Genomic DNA, 22869 nt, shown 5'->3' with positions numbered 1-22869 from the left:
TTTTTTTTCACTCACCGCTGCGGCATTCTGTTGCTGTTGCTGCAATTGTTGTTGCTGTGCCTGTTGAGCTTGCTGCTGTTGCTGTTGTGCCGCTTGCTGTTGTTGCTGTTGGGCCTGTTGTTGCTGTTGCTGCTGTTGCTGTGCCTGTTGTTGCTGTTGCTGCTGCTGTGCCTGTTGTTGCTGCTGTTGCTGTTGCTGTGCCTGTTGTTGTTGCTGTTGCAACTGTGCAGCGGTGTTGGCATCTATCTGTCCAGAATTCGCAGCCGAATACCACCACTGTGAACCGGGTACCGCTGCCGCTGCAGCTGCTTGTGCCATATTAAGACGATAATCGTAGCCGGTCGAACCGGCCGCATTTGAGGTAGCGACCACCTGTGCCATGGTCGTGGCTGGATTTGGGAAGCTACTAGCCATTTTATAGGTAAATAACTGTTGGGTGCCTACACCAGAAGTGGTGTTGGCATTATTTTGATGTGCTTGCTGTTGATTTTGTTGCACGACCACTTGATGGGCCTGCTGTTGTTGCAATTGTTGTTGCTGTACTGCCTGCTGTTGTTGCTGCGCAGCCAACTGCTGCTGATAGTGTTGAAGAGTTTGCTGATCAATGGTTGGTTGTTGTTGTTGGTGTTGTTGTTGTGACGCTGCCGCCGCGATCGCGCCAGGCCACCAAAGGGCGGCCTCGGCTGCGGTCGCTTGGCGGTTGCCCCACGCGCTATGCTCTGACATTTTGGTGGGCGAATGGGTGGCGGCGCACCAACGTATACCGATAACTACAAAAATTGGCGATGAAAGGATTTTTAAATGTTTTAATTTATGTTTTCGCGTTGCGGAATTTTACGGAAGACTTTCAATGTAATTTTTTATTTGATTTTACCGGCTATATTGGAGAATATATGATCACTTTCAACGCAATATTATGCATTTTTCGTAACTACTCAACTTAAGTTAGCAATTTTTACTAATTTTTATTTACAAGTATGAATTAATTTTTAAAATTTTTATTGCACGACTTTTAAGGCATATAGGTACGCGGTGCGGCGGAAGGATTACTTTATATACATATATGTATGTAATACAATACTATTTGGCATTATACATAGCATATTAAATTACTTTGGACGTATGTACATTGGTATTGCCTTTGCATTGGCTATGTTGGTGTTAATACACCACACTGAATTGCGGTGACTACGAACTTGACGCACAACACTAGCAGATAATGCTGATAAAATAGGTTTTGTTATCCTAAACCATGTAACAATTGAGACCACGCTAATTTCTCTTCGTACTGACGCATTTCTTTTATACGTATTTATGGAAAATGCGTTATGCACTAGAAATTCCCTCCTTGGCGTTATGCTAAAATTTTTGTGTACCGACACTAATGTTGTGCACAGCATTTGCGTCAATTTATTAGATATTTTAATACACTTTCACAAAATTGCAATGAAAATACGACCACAAATCGGCTTATCGGCACTTATTATTTCTTATCTTGTTATTTTTAAAGTAATTTTTTTTTATTTTAAGATATTGATTTAAGCTGGGTTTCTATTGATTTGTCTTGCAAAGTTTTAATTTCATATTTAAGTATGTACCTATGTACATACATCCATACTACGTTGAATTTCTTAATTATGTATAGCTGTTCGCAAAAAAAACTTGTAGAAGGGCACAATTAATTCGTTACAACTTTAAGCTTATTGCCAATATGCTTGCACATATTCACATACATACATACATACATACATACGTATGGTGCAATATGAATGTCCTTTTATTTTACTACTTAAGTAGGTAATTACTTTCAATGTGTTATTGTAGCACTTTTTGAATTATTTTTAGACATTTTTTCAGAAATATTTTACACGCGGCGCGCTTAGAAATAAAATGTGTGGTGAACGAACCACGAACGAGCTAGTAAAGTGTGTGTGCAGTAGAAACAGGCAAGAAAAAATTCATCACTGATACGGGGAGGAGGAGGGGGCCTATACCAACAACAAGAAGAAGCTTCAGCAACGATCCGCCATTTAACAAGAAGCGAAGCGGCTGTTCGCATTCACGGTCGTGTGGTTGGTCGACGTCACTTCTCGCGCATTCATTGCGGCCGCCGTTGTGTTATTATTGCCTTTTGACTTGTCTTCGCGAATGGCTATAAAACAGTGGGGAAGTGTTGTTATTGTTGCTAACGCAGCCTTTAACGTGCATACATATGTGTATTAATGTATGTATGTACTAACATATGTACATATGATATGTATGTACATGAACAAAAATGTAATGATGCTCTCGGGTTTTGCGCGCATTTTTATTGCCGCGTTTCCTCTACTGGGTTCGATAAGAGCGTGTCAAACGTGGTAATATATTTTCAACTTTCCACGCAATTATTCGCTGTCAAATTGAGAATGAGAAATTTTATTTCGATGTGTGAACACCCAGAAAGACTTTTCTGTCACATTTCGGAAATCAATTTCAGAAATAAAAGTTGAAAGATGTGACTGCAATTGAGAGAGCGCAAATCGATTTCGGACATAAAAAACCTCTTTCGAAAGTCACTTTGACAGACTTTTCGAAATATATTGCATTGCCACGTCTGACAGGCTCTCTATACTCATGGTAGCTTGCAGTTTTCTTCCCTACATCTCTTACATTTTCTTCATTCTTCAATTGGATAGTATGATACAAATTTTAAGCATTTCTTGTTAAACAAACATTTAATGGTAACCCCATGGTAATTAAATATCAGTGACTGATAACAGGCGTTTGCAGCAAACGGTATGTACGAACATACAAACATACGTACATATGTGCATATGGAAGCAACGATGCAAAATTTGTTTTGTTTTGCCAATTTGATTCGTTTGTAATTCATTCACAATGAATGACTAGACGCAAATACGTACATATGTATGTAGGAAGTATGTATGTATATGGTACATACTCACATTCTTCTTTTTTTGCGAAAAGAGAAAAAATATTTCAGTGAAAGTATAATTTCAAAAAAAGGCTCTACGCTTTCAATAGCCGGCTTTTTGGGGGGTGTTGAGGATTCCTCAAAAAGGAAATAACAGTACCGAAACACTCATGCCTACTATGTATGTACATATGTATGTACATATGCATCTAGGAATATTTGTTGATAAAAGTTACACGACAACATTTCTATGCATGCAGTCATTTAATCGGGAAAACACCCATTTGTAAAACAGAGTGTTTGTATGTATGTAAGGACTTCATCAAACACATTACATACTCCCTTTTTTCACAGGCTTTGATAACATCAGTCGAAAATTTATGAAAACAAAAGCAATTCACCCACTTAGTTTGCCGTGCCGGCGCTTGCTTTTGCCTTTTTATTTTCATAATTCAATAATGAAACAATTTGCGTTTTTTCCCCTCAAAAGATACCTATGTATGTATGTATGTATTCGAACGAGGAGCATGAGCAAAAAGTCTACACCATTGAAGGCGACACTTCTACGATGATATCCGAACGACCAACAGACTGAACGACAGACAGATACCATTGAAACGACTCGGCGGCACACGTTATTTGCCACAAAATGCAAAAACTTATACAAACAGATGTACATTTCCAAGCAGACGAAAGAAAAATTGTAGACTGTTGCCGATTTGACTTGCACAATTTTTTTTTTATTTCTTTTTTTTTGCTGTATCATCCCCCCACCCCTGCTGACAAAATTACAAAATTGTTTCTTTTTTTGCGATATGTAAGTATGTATGCATGTATGTACATAAATATGTATGTATTCACACAAAAAAAAAAAGTTTATGAATTAATTCACAATTGCCACTGTAGCTGCTATGTTTACGGTTTCCCTTCTCGTCCTTGCTATATCAACTGCACGTTTTTATGCTTTGTAAGGTATTGTCGTTTGTTGGCTGCTTGCTGCCCCCGCCAGCCTACTTGCGTTCCAAGAATTTCTTTTTTGCTATACGTTTATTCTCTACTACACTAGCTCTTGGTCACACTAATACGTTTGCCTCTGCCGCTTACTACAATTGAATGGCAAAGGCAAAGCAAGTAATCCGCTGCTGCTGCCTTTGCTCTACCGAGATAGCTCGTCGCCCTTTGCCAACGACACCAACAGCACCGGAAAGTACATACAATATATGTATATGTGTATGTACATACAGGCATGTGTCGAATATTAAAATCACCAAGCAAAATCCTGATGATTTGAACTGTCAAAAGTCACAATATTTAAATTAAAACTTTTTCATGTAAAGTCAGAATTATTTATAATGTTGATATTTTAATATAAAAACTTAAATGAGAAGGAATTTACTCAATAAGCGTGGAAGCACTTAAAAACAAAATAAAGCTACATAGCATAGAAAATATCTTCAATTATCCTCATTAATAAGTAAAAGCAAAGATACATAATTTTATACCAATTTGAAATTTTCAGGTTAAAAAAGTATACCTCGGGAGAAAAACTCTGTTAATAGAATAACTTTAGAAAAAAAAAATTTGCTTAAAGTTAGTATTGTTTATTGATTGATCGAAGAAGCTTTTAGTTTTAAGTAGTCGCTATGACAATTGTGGGCTGGGTATTAGCAATCAATATTCAAAGAACGTTTTTTTGTGTGGTCTTAATATTTTACACATGACTGTACATACACACAACAAACACATACTTATGTACACGACGGTAATGCTAGCGTGACTCTACCCAGCGAAAATCAACGACGAGCAGGCGGCAGCATTGAATTCGTTCATTTTAGCACCGAGGCAACATCGGCGGCGCTTATCATATGTACACAGCAGTGTTGATTTTTGAAAAGAAAGGAACATACATACCTTAGTAGGTACATAAATTGTACCTAAAACATTCATAATGACCTTATGTGCACATATGTTAGCGTTTGGCCGAGCTTCTCCTCCGATTTATGGCGTGCGTCTTGAAGTTTTTACACAAAGAGGAGGGACCTACATTTTTATGCCTACTCCGAACGGCGATTGTATTTTTATGAGAAGCTGTTTTTCATGGCAGAAATACACTCGGAGGTTTGCTATTAGAAAACACTTGTGTTTTTTTTTTTTTTGATGTTGGGTTGAACCGGGCTTGAACCCAGACCCTGCGGAATGGTAGCGCGCACTGCTAACCACTACATCGTCCAATAATTGGAAGCTTTTCGGTATTACTAATTTTACATTTAAATTGTTAGTGGTGAACTGTTCACTAATGGCATAATTCTCCATTTTCTACGCAAGAAGTTCGTGTCTTAAGTCTTTCGTTTACTTAGTTTGCACAATTACGTTTCAGCACTTTTTTGATTAATTTTAATATTCAAACATTTTAAACTATCCTTCGCGAATAGTTCAGAGAAGATTGCTCCCGTTCCCTAGACTTTTAGTTGTAAAATTGTTCTTGGACAGAAAGTTCCCTACACTTTCGTTCCACTTTTGTTCTTTGCCAAAACGTTACTTAGAATGTTGTTCCCATTTTGTTCTCTTAAAAATTTTCCCGAAATTTGTATATGCATTTTGGTCGCTTTGAGAACGTTTCCCAAGGTTTTGTTCTTATATAATTCCCGTTGAGAACGTTCTCGATAGTTTTTGAGCGATCTTGGGAACAAAACTTCTAGTTACATATGTACACATGTACAAATTTGCTACGAGTATGGTTTTATTTAAACAAAAATTGTCATTGTAACAAAGTTAATTGTAATACTGCATTTTTGCCTCCTGTCAGCAAATTAATTTTATTTTTACTGTGGCCCAAAACGGGCAGATGACGACTTAGCAGCGAATGTACATGGTCGAAGACCTATTCTAATCTAAATCAATCGATATACCGTTTATTTTTAGTCCCAATTGGTGTTTCCACTTATTTGACGACAAATGCGAGTGAATTTGTCGTGGTAAATATAATCGACTCTTAAAGTTAACTGCAGCTTTTTTGACATATATCCCATTGAAAGTTATGCCAAAAAGCTCACTTTTTTAACTTTAGAGTTGACTTTATTTTGACTCAAACTATGGGTCAATATTTTTTACAAACAATAAAGCAGCCTACTACCTTCTTTGATGTGCGCAAGTAGTTAAAAGATAACTATGTAGTTTATGCAGTCATTTTCTTACATTACAATGAATAACAGAATCCAAATGATTTTTTTTTTTATTCTACCTAATTTCAAGCAATTTTGCATAACGTACCTTTTAACTGAAAGAGGACTAAAAAGGTACAAATGTATCTGCAAAATCAACACTGTTACACACGTGTATACACACATACAATCCTATTAATACAAACGAGTAGGGTACAGCGAGCAAAAGAACGAACGACGAACCAACGACCATCCGACCCTATCTTTGAGTAGGTACAATCATGTGTGTGAGTAGATATGTGAATATATCTAATAATATCATATAATACATGGTATGCACACCCGTGCTGCCGCTTTGATACAATTTCATCCAAATGAACATATTTTCGCACAAAATTTTGGGGGTAATTTTTTGACCGGTATAAATTTGAAAATCTTTGACATAAAAAAAAAATGTAAAAAATATGATTCTATACTTGCATAATTTTGCCATGTTATATGATGGCACATTTTATGAAAGCACCCTTTAATTTCAATTATGTGTATTTTAATTCAAATCTGCAAAGTTTATACTTACTGCCGATTAGGTTTTACAAACAACATAGAAAACAAAGAAGGTGTCTAGTAGTATTATATGTCCTGTCTAGTAGTAGAATACCACCCAACAAAACTCGGCTAGAAGTTTACCACTCGGCTGGTTACTTGTTGTTGAAGGCAAAGGGGAAGGGTGAACAATTGCGACATGTGGCCGGAATATGAGAACATACTAACAGTGGGCGGAGCCAAGTAGTTGCAACTTTTGACGAACTGCATAAGAACAGAAACGGACCTAGAGCCTAGTGACCAAACCACCTCCAGACGAAATACTTAACGGTAGTACCGGGCGTATCAGTACTGGACGGTAGGTTTAGTTCCGAGTTGAAGTTTCCACGTAAAAAAGCTAGTAGTCAAACTTTTTTAACTCTCAACTATGCAATTCGTAACAAACCATGTTTTTGTATTTTTGCTCTTCGTGTAAAATAGTGGATAGTGGAAATATCACCTTTTGATTAAATACTCCTAATTTATTAAACCAAAAAAGTTTTCTTCAGTTGAAAAGCACAACGTTAACTTTTATTTGCTAAAAAAAATTATGCAAAATTCTTCTGTGTGTAACTCTATGTACATATGTACATTAGGGTAGTCCAAACTAAGTAAAGTCAGAATTTTATTGCCCTCACTCTCTAGGATTGTTCTATATCGAGTTTTATATGATTTTAAAATGCTGGCATACTTCAAAAAATTAATGATGGCCGGCGAATTGAGCGAGCGGTTTTACCCATGATAAAAACAAAGTAAGGTAAAACCGTTCTCTCAATTCGTCGGCCATGATTTTTTTTTTATTTGCCAACATTTTAAAATCATATAAAATTGAGAGTAAAAAAAGAAATTGTTCAAAGTTGTTGTTTGAGATTGAAAATTTAAAAATTACCAGTGGTTTTTTAGATTTTTTTTTTCGCCAAAGGTATTGCGGGTTTCTTTCATATAAAAATAATTGTATTTTGCGTATTCGTTATATGGAAGCAAATGCGACAAAAAAAAATTCTAAAAAATCAACGGTAGTTTTTAGCCACTTGAAACTTGCACATTATTAGACTATATATAATGGGCTATAAAACTGTGTACTCAGAAAAATTCTAGCACATCTGAGAATAAAGTTTGAAATTTGAATGAAAATTTTTTGCATAATTTTGTAGTCTTTTAAAAAGTTTTAAACTTGGGTTTATATGAGTTTTGTTGGAGAATGAACTTAAAAATTCTGAAAAATAAATAATTAAACATAAGTGGCAAACAATATCACTTTGAAAGGGGGGGTGCTATAGATATGTATGTCCAATACTGTATATTAGGATGTTGCTTTAATTTCTTAATTCTTAGAGCTCCTTGTTGTAGTTCATAGGCATAAACTACTCGCTCTACTGCCGCTGGTGCTGCGTTTCGCTTTGATTGGGCACATCCGTTCCGAGGCTGAAAAATTACTGCCGAAAATTGGTTGGAACCAACAAACAACACTTTGTGAAGTTATCATGCACGTGGTCATCCCAAAATATGCAGCCAATCGCAGTAAATAATGATGAAAACAATTTCATGAATAAATAGATTCTCTATGTGCATTTCACACTAGGGGTATTCACGATCCGGTGCATACTGTCTAGCATGGTGCATAGATAGCATAAATAGCATGACTGTTGTTGTTTATGTGTCCAAACAACAACAAAACTAGCCAGTCGTGCTATCTATGCACCATGCTAGACAGTATGCACCGGATCGTGAATACCCCTACTGTAAATGGAGTATTTCACTTGCCTTCCGTTAAACCTGCCAGAATGTACTTGAAAAAAAATAAATATGTAAAACATAGATTAATCCAGTACTGAAAAAATACCCAAAAAGACAAAGAGTACACCTCAACACCAACAACAAAATATTTGCGTAACGGAAAAGGGGCATCGAATGGCGAACGAAAAATCGACCAACAGAAAAACGAACACGAACCACGAACAATCGTTGCCTGGAGTGAGCGGCATGCCTTTTGGAATGTTGTCGCGTGTCAGGAGGGGAGTATGAGTGAAACTTTTTTTATGTGGAGGAAAATGCATAGAACCGCCAGAAAAAAAAAATTATTAAAAATCAACGCGATTTCGTAGTAGCTTCATTTTTACACATTATTCTACTAAAATTTAATGGGCTATAAAACTGCGTACTTTTTTTTAAAAAATCTGAATAAAAAATTGTAAATTTTGATTAAAATTCGCTGAATTTTACTTAATTTTGCATAAAACTTGAAACTTTGGTTTATATGACTGTTTTAAGCGTGATCCATATTTTTATAAAAAATAACAAACAAATTTTAGCTTGTAAAATATTGTGAATATTTAAAAAAGAAACTGTGTATGCAGACTTTTGCTGTTAAGTGTACATACATATGTATGCATGTATGTACATAATATGCAAATTTCAATTTGAACATTTTTAGGCCGCGTTTTTTGCTTCTTAAACACCTAATTTTCGAACCGCAGTTAGCAAATATGTATGAAACAGATGAATGAAACATTTAGCATTAGAACTCGAAAACAATATTTTTTTTTCGTACGAATGTGTAATTAAAAACTCATGGATACCAGTGTTGCCGGCTAAACTGTTTCAACTATATTTCGCATGTTTTATTTAAATAAATCACAAGTAGAAAGACTAGTTCTTGGAGAAAAGTTGCAAATACAAGCTGGAAAAAACTTTGCCAGCAAGAATTTGTAATTAAGAAAAACACATGATTGTGGATAACTTGGATAAACAAGTTCGTTAAATTTGAAAATTTACAAACTTAAGCGATTTTAAAATGAAAAATGTAAGCAAATACTTGTTTACTTAATTAATTCCAACGATTTGAAAGCTATTCGGCTGAAAAAAACTGTATTCGTAATCGGAATTAAATTTAAAACAAACATTTTATGAAGAAAATCCACGCTACGGCTTTCTTTAGAAAAAACATATTTGTCCAAAATCGAAATAATCGAAATCGGCCCAATTTTATATAACCCTGTCTGCTAGTAGCCATTTCTAACAGATTTTGGGTTGCTTAGTCAAAAATAGAAACATATATACTTTAATTTAAAAAAACAGGGCAAATAGCAAAATCGGCTAAGAACGGCTAATTTTTTTTTTGCAAAACGGCTAACAAATCGGCTGCCGGCTAAACTGAATTTTCTCACGGCTGTTTGCTATTGCAACGGGTTAAATCTAGACGGAAAACGTCTAAAATGGCCAACACAGATGCACACCCGCGGTACACATGTCGATAGTGTATTTGCGTGGTATTTTTTAGTTGCGCGTTCTAGGGTTAAAATAAAATTTTTCATCTCAACAACCAAACTCTCTTTCATTTTCTCTTTCCTCTCACTACTCTCTCTGCGCCAACTGCTGTTTTTACACAATTTCATACATTTTTCTACAGCCAACTCTCTTTGCATCTCTTCACTGCTCAACCAATGTATAATGCATTCCTCTTTGTAGTGTTGTTAAATGCCACCTATCCAAATAAACCAATTCCAACAAAAGAAAATAAGTGCTACCACAGTGTTGATTTCCGTCGAACTTATTGTTTGCCCATTGCTTACAAAGTTTACCATTAGTCAATTGATGTCTCAGTGAGAGACGCGCAGAACTTTAATTTAATGCTTGAGTACATGTTGTTTTTATGATGTTAACATTAACAGCAACATTTAGCGAGCACCTAAGCAACCACAATAGATTCAAAGGAGAGACGATTAGTGGGGCACGGTTACAAATTGCTATCTCCAAACAAACCAAATAGCGTCACTTTTGCCGGTGTCTGGCTGTCTGACTAAGTGCCTGCTGGTTGGGTTATCTCTTGGGTCTTAATGTGTTGAAAAAAATTTTCCCGCCAATTTTTTTAACAAAATAAATGACAACAACATAGCATCAACGTTGATTGCGTCGTTGCAAGACGACGCCAACGGCAATTGAAACGACTGAACTGATATGAGAAGTTGTCGCGGTGGCCGCTAGCATATGTCTCTGTACATGACATGTGTTTATAAACCATCCATACACCACGCGTTTATAGTAGGAGATGGGGAAAATTAAACGAAATAGTAGAAAAACAAATTCCTATTTGCGCGCGCTGTTGGCGATGATATTCATTCACACGACACTAATCAGTAATTCAGCATTCACGATTGATTGTTGTTGCTGGTGTAGTTAATAACCGTGCTGCACACATTGCTAAATATGAGGTTACCTTAGAAAATGGGGACGCTTTATATTGAGGAATTTTATGACTTTTTTGGTTAGCAATTGTATTGGCTTAAAGGAATATTTTAGAGTAAAATAAACTGTTGCGTGAAAAAGGTTGAATATGAAGTAATCAACGAAAGGAGCATAATAAGTGTTTATGATGATACGTATGTATGTACATATGTAGGAAAGTTTTTAATTGACAAAGTACTAAATTTTCAAACATTCAAGATATTAATGGCATGCTCGCGATGCATTTGAATGGCTGTGCAGACGACTCATCGCTAATCGCATGCAACAAGTAGCCAAAGATATCGCCCGCGAGTTATCCTGGCGATGAACTGTCAAATAATTAGTTTAGACACTTGTTTTTTGTTATTATTAACCAAACAACTTGAGTAAGCTTTTTTGCGAATACACCTATTTTGCGTGATGTAAAATGTATTTGTAAGCACTTTTAGCATACGAAAGCAAAGAATGCCCCTGTAAAAAAATTATCTGCGATGGGATTTCGCCGCGATAAACTATAACTAACAGATCGCCTGCGATGGCTGAACGTTAATGAAGATAAAGGTAACAGGCAAATAGGATCCCACATATGTATATGTATGTAGAATACCAGAAAAAACCAAGCTGGATCCTTAACGGGAACGACCTGAATCTAAGTAGTATATCTGGCGAAGGTCTCGTCACTCCAGCAGCATTCCCAAAAGTATTTGGACAACTTTTAGGCTGTAATAACAGCCCTTTGTAACATGTGTTTATAATTCAGTCTCAACTGCATCTCAACATTGCATGCATACATATTTTGTAATAGAGCAGACAATTAGCGATTGAGGGTGTTGACAATAGTAAGTCAGAAATCAGAGCAATAACAGCAAGCAGCTGGTATTTTGTTGTGATAATGCACTGCAAAATGTCGAAATATGTAGATAAATAAATTTGACATTCAGAGTAAATTGTAAACCAAAATGTAATTTATTTATTTATTTATTTATTTATTTACTTTTTACAGCCTGTTAGACTTATATTGCAACAAAGATTTAACATTCTTATAACTAGATTTTAGATTTAAAATGTAAATATTAAATATTAAATACAAAATAAAAATGCTCTACAGAAATTTTTAAATAACATTATTTCTTTATCACTGCAATTATTTTATGTCAATATAAACGCTTGCAATTTCCTGGAAGTTATGTAGACGGTTGGAAAGGCCGAGTTTCCAATCCGCGCTATTCTTTTTGGGTTACTCCATTTATTGATATCTCCTGGGTGGTCAGAAAGGCCGAGTTTCCGATCCACCCAGTCGCGCTTTCGTGACGGTTGACGGTTGGAAAGGCCTAGTTTCCAATCCGCTCGTTTATTGTTTATTATCTAAGGGTCTAGGTAGTCGGAAAGGCCGAGTTTCCGATCCGCCTAGTCTCGATATCTTGGTGGTTGGAAAGGCCTAGTTTCCAATCCACGCTATTGTTGATACATCACTATCTTGTAGGCTGCGTTCTACAATAGTCAAATAGCAGCCGCTTGAAAAGAGTGATAGTATCACAATTTTTTATAGCCTCTGGTAATTCATTGAAGCACTTTAAGCCTTTATAGAAAATATTTTTTTTGTCCACTTCTGTTCTATACTTCGGGAGTCTGAAGCTGTTATTCTCTCTCAACAAATATGTATGCGTCTCATTTATATATCGGAGATTATCGCTAAGATAATCCGGCAGGTTGCCCTTTTTAATATTGTACACAAATTTCATAGCGTGGTAAAAAACTTGTTGCTTCACGCTTAACACAATTCAAGGTTTCAAGCATACATCTTAGTTGGTGTGTCATACGGTTTGTTGAGGATGAATCTCATCGCTCGGTTTTGCATTTTTTGCAGCTTATCTACATGGGAGTCCCCCGCTAGGAAGAAAATCGTGGGGCAGTATATAAAGTGCGGTTCTACTATTGACCTGTACACCAACGTTTTATATCTTCTTCCCAAGTACTTACACGATCTCTTTATAAGGCCAATTTTTTTAGCAATCTTGTTGACTGTATACTCAACGTGCTCATCAAACTTTAGTTTGTTGTCTATGTATATTCCTAGGTACTTGACAATTTTCACCTCTTCGATATTTTCATCTTTGATTTTTAATTCACGGCTTATGGAGTCAGCATTTGCCGCTCTGGAAAATATCATAAAGTTAGTCTTTTTCACATTCAGTTTGAGTTTATTTGAACACAGCCATTGATACAAAGAATTAAGATCTTCTTGCATTTTGACAATCGCATTTGGTAGTTCCCTATCACTGATCGTTAACAAGGCATCGTCCGCAAAGAGTTTTATTTTACAATGTTTGAGAGAACTTTTAATATCGTTTATATATATATTAAAGAGTAGGGGTGCCAAAACTGAGCCCTGTGGTAATCCGATGTCTACGGCTATCTTACTAGACATCTTAGAATTAACTATTGTTTGTTGCCTACGATTACATAGAAAGCTTCTAAACCAGTCAAGCTCAGAGTTTTTTATACCAATGTATTTTAGTTTATCCAACATTCGGACCCTATCAACGGTTTCAAATGCTCTTTTAAGATCAATAAACACTGCCACTACATTAAGGTGTCTGTTCAGATCTTCTTTCCATTGAGAAAGCACCAGATTCAGCGCAGTCTCACAGGAATGTTTAGCTCTGAATCCAGATTGTTCTTTTATGAGTATTTTATTGGATTCCACATAGTACTGTAGCTGGTTTTTCACAACGGTTTCTAGCATTTTTTCCTAGCATTTTTTCCAAGCTAGGGAGAGTATTGATGGGTATTGTACGAAAATATCCAATCAGCTGCTCTGCCCCAGCTGGCTGCTCAATATATCTTGGTGGATACCATTATTTTAGCTTACAATTCTCTAATGGACAATAGTATAAAAATATATCTAACGCAAGATTCCATTTATCTCAAATTATGCTTCAAAAGTTTTCAAAACCTTTTAAATCCTTCATTTATATTTGTTTTGAGTGAAATATTTTCTTTGCATAACATTAAGCGAAATTTTCATAAAAAGCGCGCCAATTATATACCGGCGATTGCTATTATACTAAAAACCGGCAGATGTGAATGCGCGCGTAAATTCATACAATTATAACCTAAACCGAAAATGGCTCTCTGTTTTCATTTTTAATGCCAATGCAACCTAATGGCAACATTTGAAGATAGGCACAAGCGAAAGCCAGAACGGCAACACTATTTCTGGTGGTGAGCGGCGGAATGCATATATTTTAATTGCCGCTTCAATTCATATAATCTCTTATCACTTTTCTCTCTTACTTCATGAGAACTTGTGAGAGCAGTATATAAGCGCAAAATAGCAGAGAGGAGAACATGCGAGAACGCAAAAACTAGTTATTGTGTGAGTATCGAAATTAGCGCATTGAAATAAAATGGTGGCATAATGCTAATCGAATAGAATGAGATGGCAAATAACGAAGAGAGCACAAAGTATGGCGATTAACGAGACTTGAAAAAAGGCAAAAGTGAAACGAAACGAGTCGCAGTCACGTAGCCACACATGCACACAATCCAATGTAAACGTATGCACGAACGCGTCTGTGTACTACATAGCCATTTTAGCTTTTGCATTTTACTGTACTTTGTTATATGGATGGAAAAGTTTGAACAAACTACCTATACACAGCTACGAAAGGTGAGGTACGAGCGGAAGTTTGGTTAATAAATTTACTTATTGCAACATTGTTGTTGCTGCTTCATTTACTCAATTTGCAAAATTTCATATAATACCAAGCACATTAGAATGTACTGCCTGACTTGGGTGATGTGATATGAAGAGCAAAAAATTGACATGAGGAGGAAGGTGCATTGAACAAGTACCAGTTTAGCTGCAAATAGAAATTAATGTCATAGAAAGTGCATTTACACACACACACACAGATATAAAAGTGCAACGCATGCAGTCAGTCGCGTCCGACGAAGCGCAACGCTTGAGCAGATGTGCGGACAGGCAAATGATTAAGCAAAGCGTTACGCAATTTGAATAGGGTTACTACAATTTGCGCTTCTCTATAATGTTTCGCTAGCTGTTTCCAGTCCCATTCAAGATGACTCACTGCACACATACATGTGCATATGTACATATGTAATTTAAAAAATTTTAATTACACTTTGTATATTTATAAAAAAAAAACATATGGTAATTGTACGCATATGTACTAGCAACAGAATTGGCTCAGGCGGAGGTTTACGCCGTTCATATGTATGCGGAGCTAAGGATACATAGAGGGTACCGAAACGAGGGGATCATAATCTTAAGCAATCGCCAGGCAGTGCTCAAGGCTCTCTTTTGGTATGAAATTAGATCATCAATAGTCCTTGAGTGCATCGAGAAACTTAATTTGTACGCAACCAACGACCAGTTAGCATGGGTATCTGGCGACAGGCGAATAGAGGGTAATGAGACGGCGGCCTCCAATTGGACTCGAGCCATACCTGTAAGTAGGCCATAATACTCTTAGCCAAGAGCTCTCGAAGGAGAGGAACGCGATAAGAAACCTAGACGGGCATGGCTCAGTAGAACTGCACCAGGAAAACCCTATACTAGGAGGGTACAGCAAAAAGAGATTCCAAAATTAGATTAACCTCCCAAAGAAGAAACTGCGAATACTAACAGGTATCCTTACAGGACACTACAGACTAAGAGGGCATCTATGTAGGTTGTGCGAATCAAGAAGGAATACACCATTACATATTCTTATCGAGTGTGGTGTCATCTGCAGAAGACGTGAGAGAATACTAGGCTCGAAGACGCTACTGCTTTTCTTGATAAATGTAGAGATTCCCAATCTGCTATCATATATCTCAATGGATATCGCTGCTTTCGGGATCCGATATTTCTGAATACCTGAAACACAAAAGTTGCATTTTTCTATTTCGCCTTATGATGGATAAGGAACCTAGCTATCTGTTTGAAAAATTCGAAATTCCTGAATATCTAAAAGCTAGGAATTTTGTAATCAACTCTAAAAATGTTCGGTATTGTTGTTGGGTTTGTTGTTGTAGCGGTTACAACCCCGCTCAGATCGGTTAGCCCCACAATCGATGTCATCAAGCCCAACTAACGGGAGACACAAGAAGCGTGCAGCTTCGATAGGGTCTGTCCATAAGGATAGAGGCGTTAGTTGAGTGGGGTTCAGTGGGCATGCGAAGAGATGTCTCGAGTCATGGGGGGCGGGGGTCTCTCCGAATGCCGGGCACTCGTTTGGCACATCTGCGTTTACTCTGCTCAGGTAGCCAGAGCGAATTTGGGCTATTGTGGTCCGACTCTCCCGAGGTAGACGAAGCTTTGTCTCGTCCCCGTCTGGTGGTTGTGTGCCCAAAACGGCATTCACAGGTCGAGAGTCTATATAACTCGATAACTAGTCCCCGGTGAATACACAGGCGCTGTATAGTTCAGAACCGGCCGGCCAATTGCCTTGTACTTTTTCAACAACGTTTCTTTGTCTTTGCCCCGGGCGCTATCAGCTAGCGAATTGAGGACCTTGTTGCGGCTTTGTACTTTATTGACAATTGCGGTTGTAGAGAAGGAAAGCAGACAGTCGAAGGTTACTCCGAGGATTTTCGGGTTATTCACCATCGGGATTGGTTCGCCATCGACGTGAATACCCAGCTGCAGTCTGTAGATTAAAACTTAATGCAAATCGAAAGGCGTTATATAAAAAAATAGACGCGAAGAAGAAAGGTCTGGCAATACCAGTAAAGTTTTGCGACGACTGCATCAACCAAAAATACAAGTAGTTTGTTCCAGTATTCTTCGAGCAAAAACCTGTGGAACTGTCAAACTATAATGTTACTCTCTCAAGTGAGAGTAAAATGAGAACAGATGCAGCAGTTTACGGGAACGCAAAAAGCTCTAATTCCTGCACAAGTGTCAGTTGATTTTTTAATTGTCATTGGTACAACACAAATTTGGCTGAAAGATCAGAATAGTTGCGTATATATTCAAATATTTCGTTGTTTACTTCCATATTTGCTTGCACCGCGTTCTTGACACTTTTCATGAACTTGCAGGAAGAAAAACTTCGGGCAAAATCTTGTAACTTCTGACCGGGAAGTGTTGCTCTCTTACTCACTCAAAAGTGTTCCCAGGGAGAGAAATTATTGCGTACAGGAACGACTTTTTGTAATTTCATACTATGTTCTAGTAAACTGGAACAAACTAAAGATGACGCAAGAACGCAGCGTTGTATTTGTAACTGATTTTGACAAAAAAGTTTGTGAAAGCGGGTTCTTCGCTGAGCATTTATTTACATTACAAGCACCACTATTTTACACTTTTCTTTAACTAAAGAAGATTAATTCAACACGACACCCCGTTTTAAAGCGTTTTAATGAATAATTTTACCTAAATTGTTTGTTTAAATTGCCTGACAATAATTTCGCTTAATTTGGTTTTTGTTGTTTTCTTTGCTTTGTTACTTTTCGTCCGTTTTGCATTGTAGTATAAATTTTATGCAAATGATGAATTAGCACTAAACTGAAATAGCTTATGCCTGTTTGGATGTAGGTACAAATATAATTATCGATTTATTGATAACTCGTTTTTGCTTTCGAAAACAATTCTTTGCTCACATTTTGTACTTTAGCGTCGATTGCTTACACGGATCTTAAAAGTTAAAACTTTATGTTTTTATTAAAAAAAATATGTAGATATGTATGTAGGTACATAGGTATACTCTGCAATATACCTACTGACTTTAATTAGAGTTAAAAAAAAAACTTTACAACTCTGCACCTGCACGATTAAATATTTTTGTATCATCTATCCAGCTGATGTTTGGAAGTGTTCCATCTTGATTTGATTTTTACACACGATTACACACTTAAAACTCATTAAGCTTATTTTATTTTTAAATACATACTATGTAAATATGTATTTATGTTTTCCTTGGTTACTTGTTGGTTTTGTTTCACTTTTTGTTTTAATTTTTTAACTAAGCGATACATTCTTTTGTTTTACATAATCGTCGCGCACAACATTTTTGTAATGACCATATTATCTCCAATTAGCATAAATTATAATTTCACGTCGTATTAGTTATTAAAAATTTAGTTTTTTCTTGCGCACCTAAATGTCAGAGCACTGCTACGTGGGGAAGTTTTTCTTTATTTACAATGAATAGCAAACATACAGACGCATACATTCTTAACAAGATAAAAACAATAATAAAACGCAAAAGCAACTAAAAAATAAATAACTAAAATTGTAATAATAAGATAAAAACAATAATAAAACACAAAAGCAACTAAAAATTAAATAACTAAAATTGTAACAGTGAGAATAAAAAATAAAAATGTGTCGATCAAATTGTTGTCGTTGAAAAACGCGGGAAGTCTGGAACAAAAGCCACACCTTTCTCATCAGCTGATCGTTGAAAATCTATTTCTCGTGTTTAAATTGAGATCTCAAATGATGCATTGCATATTGCAAAAACAGGTCGCGTAAAATATATTTATGCTTCTTCAAGTTCATTTATTTGTGAAAAAAATACAGATATCTAATCAGCGATTCACGATGCTATAGCGCCGCTTTAGCATTTTGCAGATGATACGTTACTTTCATTCACGCGGGGAATTGCGCGATTCAAGCCTGCCACTACCACCAGCTGCGACAGTCAGCCAAACCGAAACCGAAAACCTGTCAATTCAATCAGCAAGCCTCCAGTTTCTAATAAGTGCAAAACTCAGCGTATAATGAAAAAAAAAAAACTCCCAGACCATAAAGTCAAATAATGCCAGCGAAAACCGCAAAAACCGTAAACACATTAAATACACATGCGAACATACATACATACATACATACATATGTATGTATAGATGTAGATAAATTTGTATATTTGTATGTACATATGTATATTGTACACATATTTTTCGCATGCGAATTTAGCGATTTACACGACGATGTGCGTACATCGCGGTCGCTGCGCTGCCCGAAAGGTAGACTTCGCGCCGTGGCTGATCGGCGTGTTGCAGCTGCAGTCATAAATGCAATCGAAATAGAAGACAGACGATATGACGACATATAAATTGTATGTATGTATGTATTCACTTTGCCGTCGCGACGATGCGTAAACATTATTTCCCCTTAACCCATTATTTTAAGTGCGTAAAATGGCAATGATTGCTAAATTTTTTTTTGGTGGTTCTGTATTGTTCTCAATAAAATGCAAAACGCGGGGGTTAAGCAAGTACCTAAATGGGACAATAATTAATTTCTCGCTTACAACTTTTGGGAGCGGCATTAACCCTTAATTACTGGCGCATTTCCGTTGGTTGTGTCTTTAATTAGAGGTTCTTGCTGAGTGTGCAGGGGAGCGTACTAGTATTTGTTGGCTATCAGAAGGTGCCGGGTTCGAAAATCATGAGTCAGGCGCTCCCTTTTTTCGAACCATAAAAAAGCATCTGTGAAGTGCAGAAGGAAAGCGTATTGAACTAAAAATTCGATCAGAAAAATTGCAGAAAAACAGCCAAAAACGTATCCGCTTCCCAAAAATGTTCCGTAAACAGACAAAAATCCGAATTTCATCCACTTTTTTCCCCTTTTATATATTCCGAAACCATGGCGAAATATAGAAAAACTACGTTTTTATTTTTTCAGTCTAGCGTCAGGATTTTTTTTTAAGACTTTAAAATTTGAAAAATATAACTGCTTCAAAAAATTATTAAAAAACTTTAGTGCAAAAACAGTATGGGCTGGTTTCTCCATCTCAACTTAACTTAGTTAAGCCAATTTTCTTGACTTAGTCATGAATAAGCTGTGTAAAACGTAGGCTAACTTTTGACTTAAGTCCAAAAGGTGGCTAAACTAAGTTAAGTTGAGTTGGAGAAACCAGCCCTATGACTATCAAATTAAAGAGAAAATTCTGTGGAATTAAGCCCGATTAAATTTGTTGGTCCATACGGACGATTAGGTATTGAAAATGTCGTTTTAACATATTGTCATTGAATATCCTTGAAATTTTACAATAATTATTTTCAAAACAAGTAAGAAAGTCTAAGTTCGGGCGGAGCCGAACGTTAAATTCCCGGCGCAAGTACTAAATATACGTTTTTAACCTTTCCGAAAGCTACCGCTACACGGTAAGCCGGGGTCGATTTCTCTTTTCATTCTTATCATTTATGTATACATTTNAATCGATTTCTCTTTTCATTCTGATCATTTATGTATACATTTGTCTATATCTATCTCGATTCGTTTTGCCTGTTACAAACAACCGTTATGTGAACAAAGTTATAATAACCTTGTGCACAAGTGCGCTCGGGTATAAAAATTATATACTCGACCACATCCTCGAATTTCCTCCTTCTTACTTTATTCGCTTAAAAACATAAAACTAATTAAAAGGACAATTTCAATACCTATTCGTCCTTGTGAACCAAATATTCTTATTGATTTTTAATTTTTTAAATAATGTTTGGAAGTCCCTTAAAAAATCCTGACGCCAGAGAGAAAAATTAAAAACGTGGTTTTACTATATTTGACCCATAGTTTCGTGAGTATATTGATTACTTCGTGTGTTTCGCATTTTTTTACTTTTTGTCGCACGGTGTAATATTTTATATATCTTAATATTTTTCTGATATATTTAATAAGTTTTATAATCCCGATAGAAAATATACCTTTTTTTATGGAGTGATGCACCCTAATGTAAAATTCATAAAAGTTCACTATTTGAAAGTTCATCGCATGCGATATCACTAGTGATCGATCGAGCGTTCGAGACCGAGCGTTCGGAAAAATCGTAAAGAACATTTTTACAAATTAATTTTTTTTTTTAGTGCCTCTGTAGCGTTTCTGTTTCTTATGGCAACTTTCTTATTTCTTGTTGTTGTTTTAATTTTATTTCCTGCCCGAAGTTTTAATACCGATACCGCTTTTGGTAAGTTCAATTTTCAAAACTGCTTTGTATAATATTAATTAAAGCAATATCTTTACAGATGTAATGGCTCAAAGTATTCCGATTTGAGATTTTCATATGCGTAAAGATAATGGGAGCTTTTATTCGAAGGCAATCTCGCTTCTACCATCTTGTGTACTGCACTTAATAAAAGTATTGATTTTTTCAAGCTACGTACCTACATATGTAATTTTTACTGTAAAAAATTCGCGTTCGGTTTCAGACAAAAATTCACGAAAAAATCCGAGTGTTCGGTTCGGTTTCGGCAACAAATTGGAGTTGGGTCGGACACTAGATATCACGCAGGGCAGTATCGACTCCAAAGGCAAAGGCAAATTGAATAGGGAGCAGCATCAGGGTTACGATTTTTGAATTTTTTCATTCGAAGTGGTCCATGCAGGGCGAATTAGTGCCTAGTGGAGTGAGTAAGTGTTAAAATAATTTGACAGCTGTGGTCCGTAGCCCGTCGTTTCCAATATGTTTCAAGCTTCAAGCAAATGCAGCTGTAGCATCGAGCGCTATTCATAATCGATTAATCTCCAAGGTCGTATCAGTCGAGGGTTCTGAACTCTAAGGGCGGTGGGGGGTAAAGGACCGTTTAGCCTGAGTTTTACATACATACCTTCCGACTGTATTCTACATTTTGCATACGAATGTATGTAGATGTTTGATCCAGTATATTCCAGGTCCTCTGTTTCTACTCAAACAGCTGACTGTCAAATTCGCCAAAAACGAAATATTGCATGTAGACATGTACATACATATGTATGTACATACACCTGCGTTCAACGAATTAGAAACGAAATTCAAAATGATATTGTTTGCAAATTGTTTTTTTTTTTTTTAATAATTTTCAATTTAAAATATTAATCAATCAGTAACAGAAACACAATAATAAGTTTCAAAGCTTGCAAAAATTGCAAAAAAATATCAAACTTCAAAAAATTGTCATCAAAATCTCCAAATTTTTAATCAGAATATTTAGAAAATTTTCGGGTATGCAGTTCTGTAGCCCATTCAATTGTAGTCTAAGAAAAAGCATGTCTCCAGTTGTTAAACATTTCCGTTGACTTTTTAGTTTTTTTTTTTTTTGGGGTGTTGCGGATTTTTTTCATATAAAAAAATTTTGATCATGTGTTATATGGAAGAAAATGCTCAACCTCCCTCACAAAAAAAAATTTAAAGATTGAATTATATTTTAAATGAAAATTATTAAAAATAAAAAAAATAAACATAATTTGCAAACAATATCATTTCAATTTCGGTTCTAATTAGTTGAACGCAGGTGTACATGATCAACTTCCTCATTCAATACATAAATTTGTTTCAATAGCGATACGCGAAAATTGGGGAAACTTCTAAAGGGCGAGATAAAGAATGCAATGCTTGCCGGCATCAAGGAAAACTCGTCTAAACCTCTCGGGTACGAAAAGTACACCGTTTTCGAACCGTATGTCAATATACATATGTATGTACATTTGGAAATGTTCACTCGCGCGCTTTCGATTTCTCTGATTTGCATTCTCGATTCCGATTGATGTAGCCCTCCCTGCACGTTCACTGATGACTGACAACTGCCGCTAATAATATAAGTAGTTGCGTTTAGCGTCAAGCTAATGTGATAATGATAAGTGGGGGCCGCCAGTAGGTGAGATATAAAGTGACAAAAATTTACCATACAAATGTACATATGAAGGCAGGCATATATGGAGCTTTCATTAGATAAAAGAAAATTTTGAAAGACGCCACGCAACGCGATGTGCAACGCAACAAAGCCAACAACTTCGTCGACAACGACAACAAAATCATCGCACCAAATCAAATAAAAATCAAAACAAAAAGAACAAAAAAGACCCACACACTAAAAACTCGCACAAAATAAATAAAAACTTACCTGAATCTGATGAAAATGCTCCATACTGCAACTATTTGTTGTCGCTGCTGCTTCTGCTACTTTACTGTTGTTGTTGTTGTTGTCGTCGCTGCTTCCTATCTTGCTGCTATAAGGCTCTGGGGCTCTATACACAAATGCTATGCTATGGTATACTTT

General features: G+C 36.2%; 1 protein-coding gene and 1 long non-coding RNA gene across 2 annotated transcripts in view; one reads left to right on the top strand and one right to left on the bottom strand.

Annotated features, from left to right (window-relative positions):
* LOC108366815 (high mobility group protein DSP1-like) overlaps positions 1-914 on the bottom strand; it is a gene marked incomplete at its 3' end in the record, with an annotated part of 48272 nt that extends 47358 nt beyond the window's left edge. Inside the window, exon 1 of the mRNA XM_017621290.1 lies at positions 16-914. Coding sequence (XP_017476779.1) covers positions 16-726 — 711 coding nt within the window. The remainder of the gene's footprint in view (positions 1-15) is intronic.
* A 1713-nt stretch (positions 915-2627) lies between these two features.
* LOC108366814 (uncharacterized) lies at positions 2628-5626 on the top strand. The gene is made up of 3 exons (XR_001848160.1): positions 2628-2933; positions 3210-3212; positions 5614-5626. It is a non-coding gene; the product is annotated as an uncharacterized LOC108366814 (long non-coding RNA).
* Positions 5627-22869: the final 17243 nt, after the last annotated feature.

This window comes from Rhagoletis zephyria, unplaced genomic scaffold (assembly GCF_001687245.7).
Source record: "Rhagoletis zephyria isolate East Lansing unplaced genomic scaffold, Rhagoletis_zephyria_1.1 Rzeph_scaffold_02408, whole genome shotgun sequence".
NCBI lineage: Eukaryota > Metazoa > Arthropoda > Insecta > Diptera > Tephritidae > Rhagoletis > Rhagoletis zephyria.
Note: the sequence above shows the minus strand (reverse complement) of the source record. Positions and strands in the feature narration are given on the sequence as shown.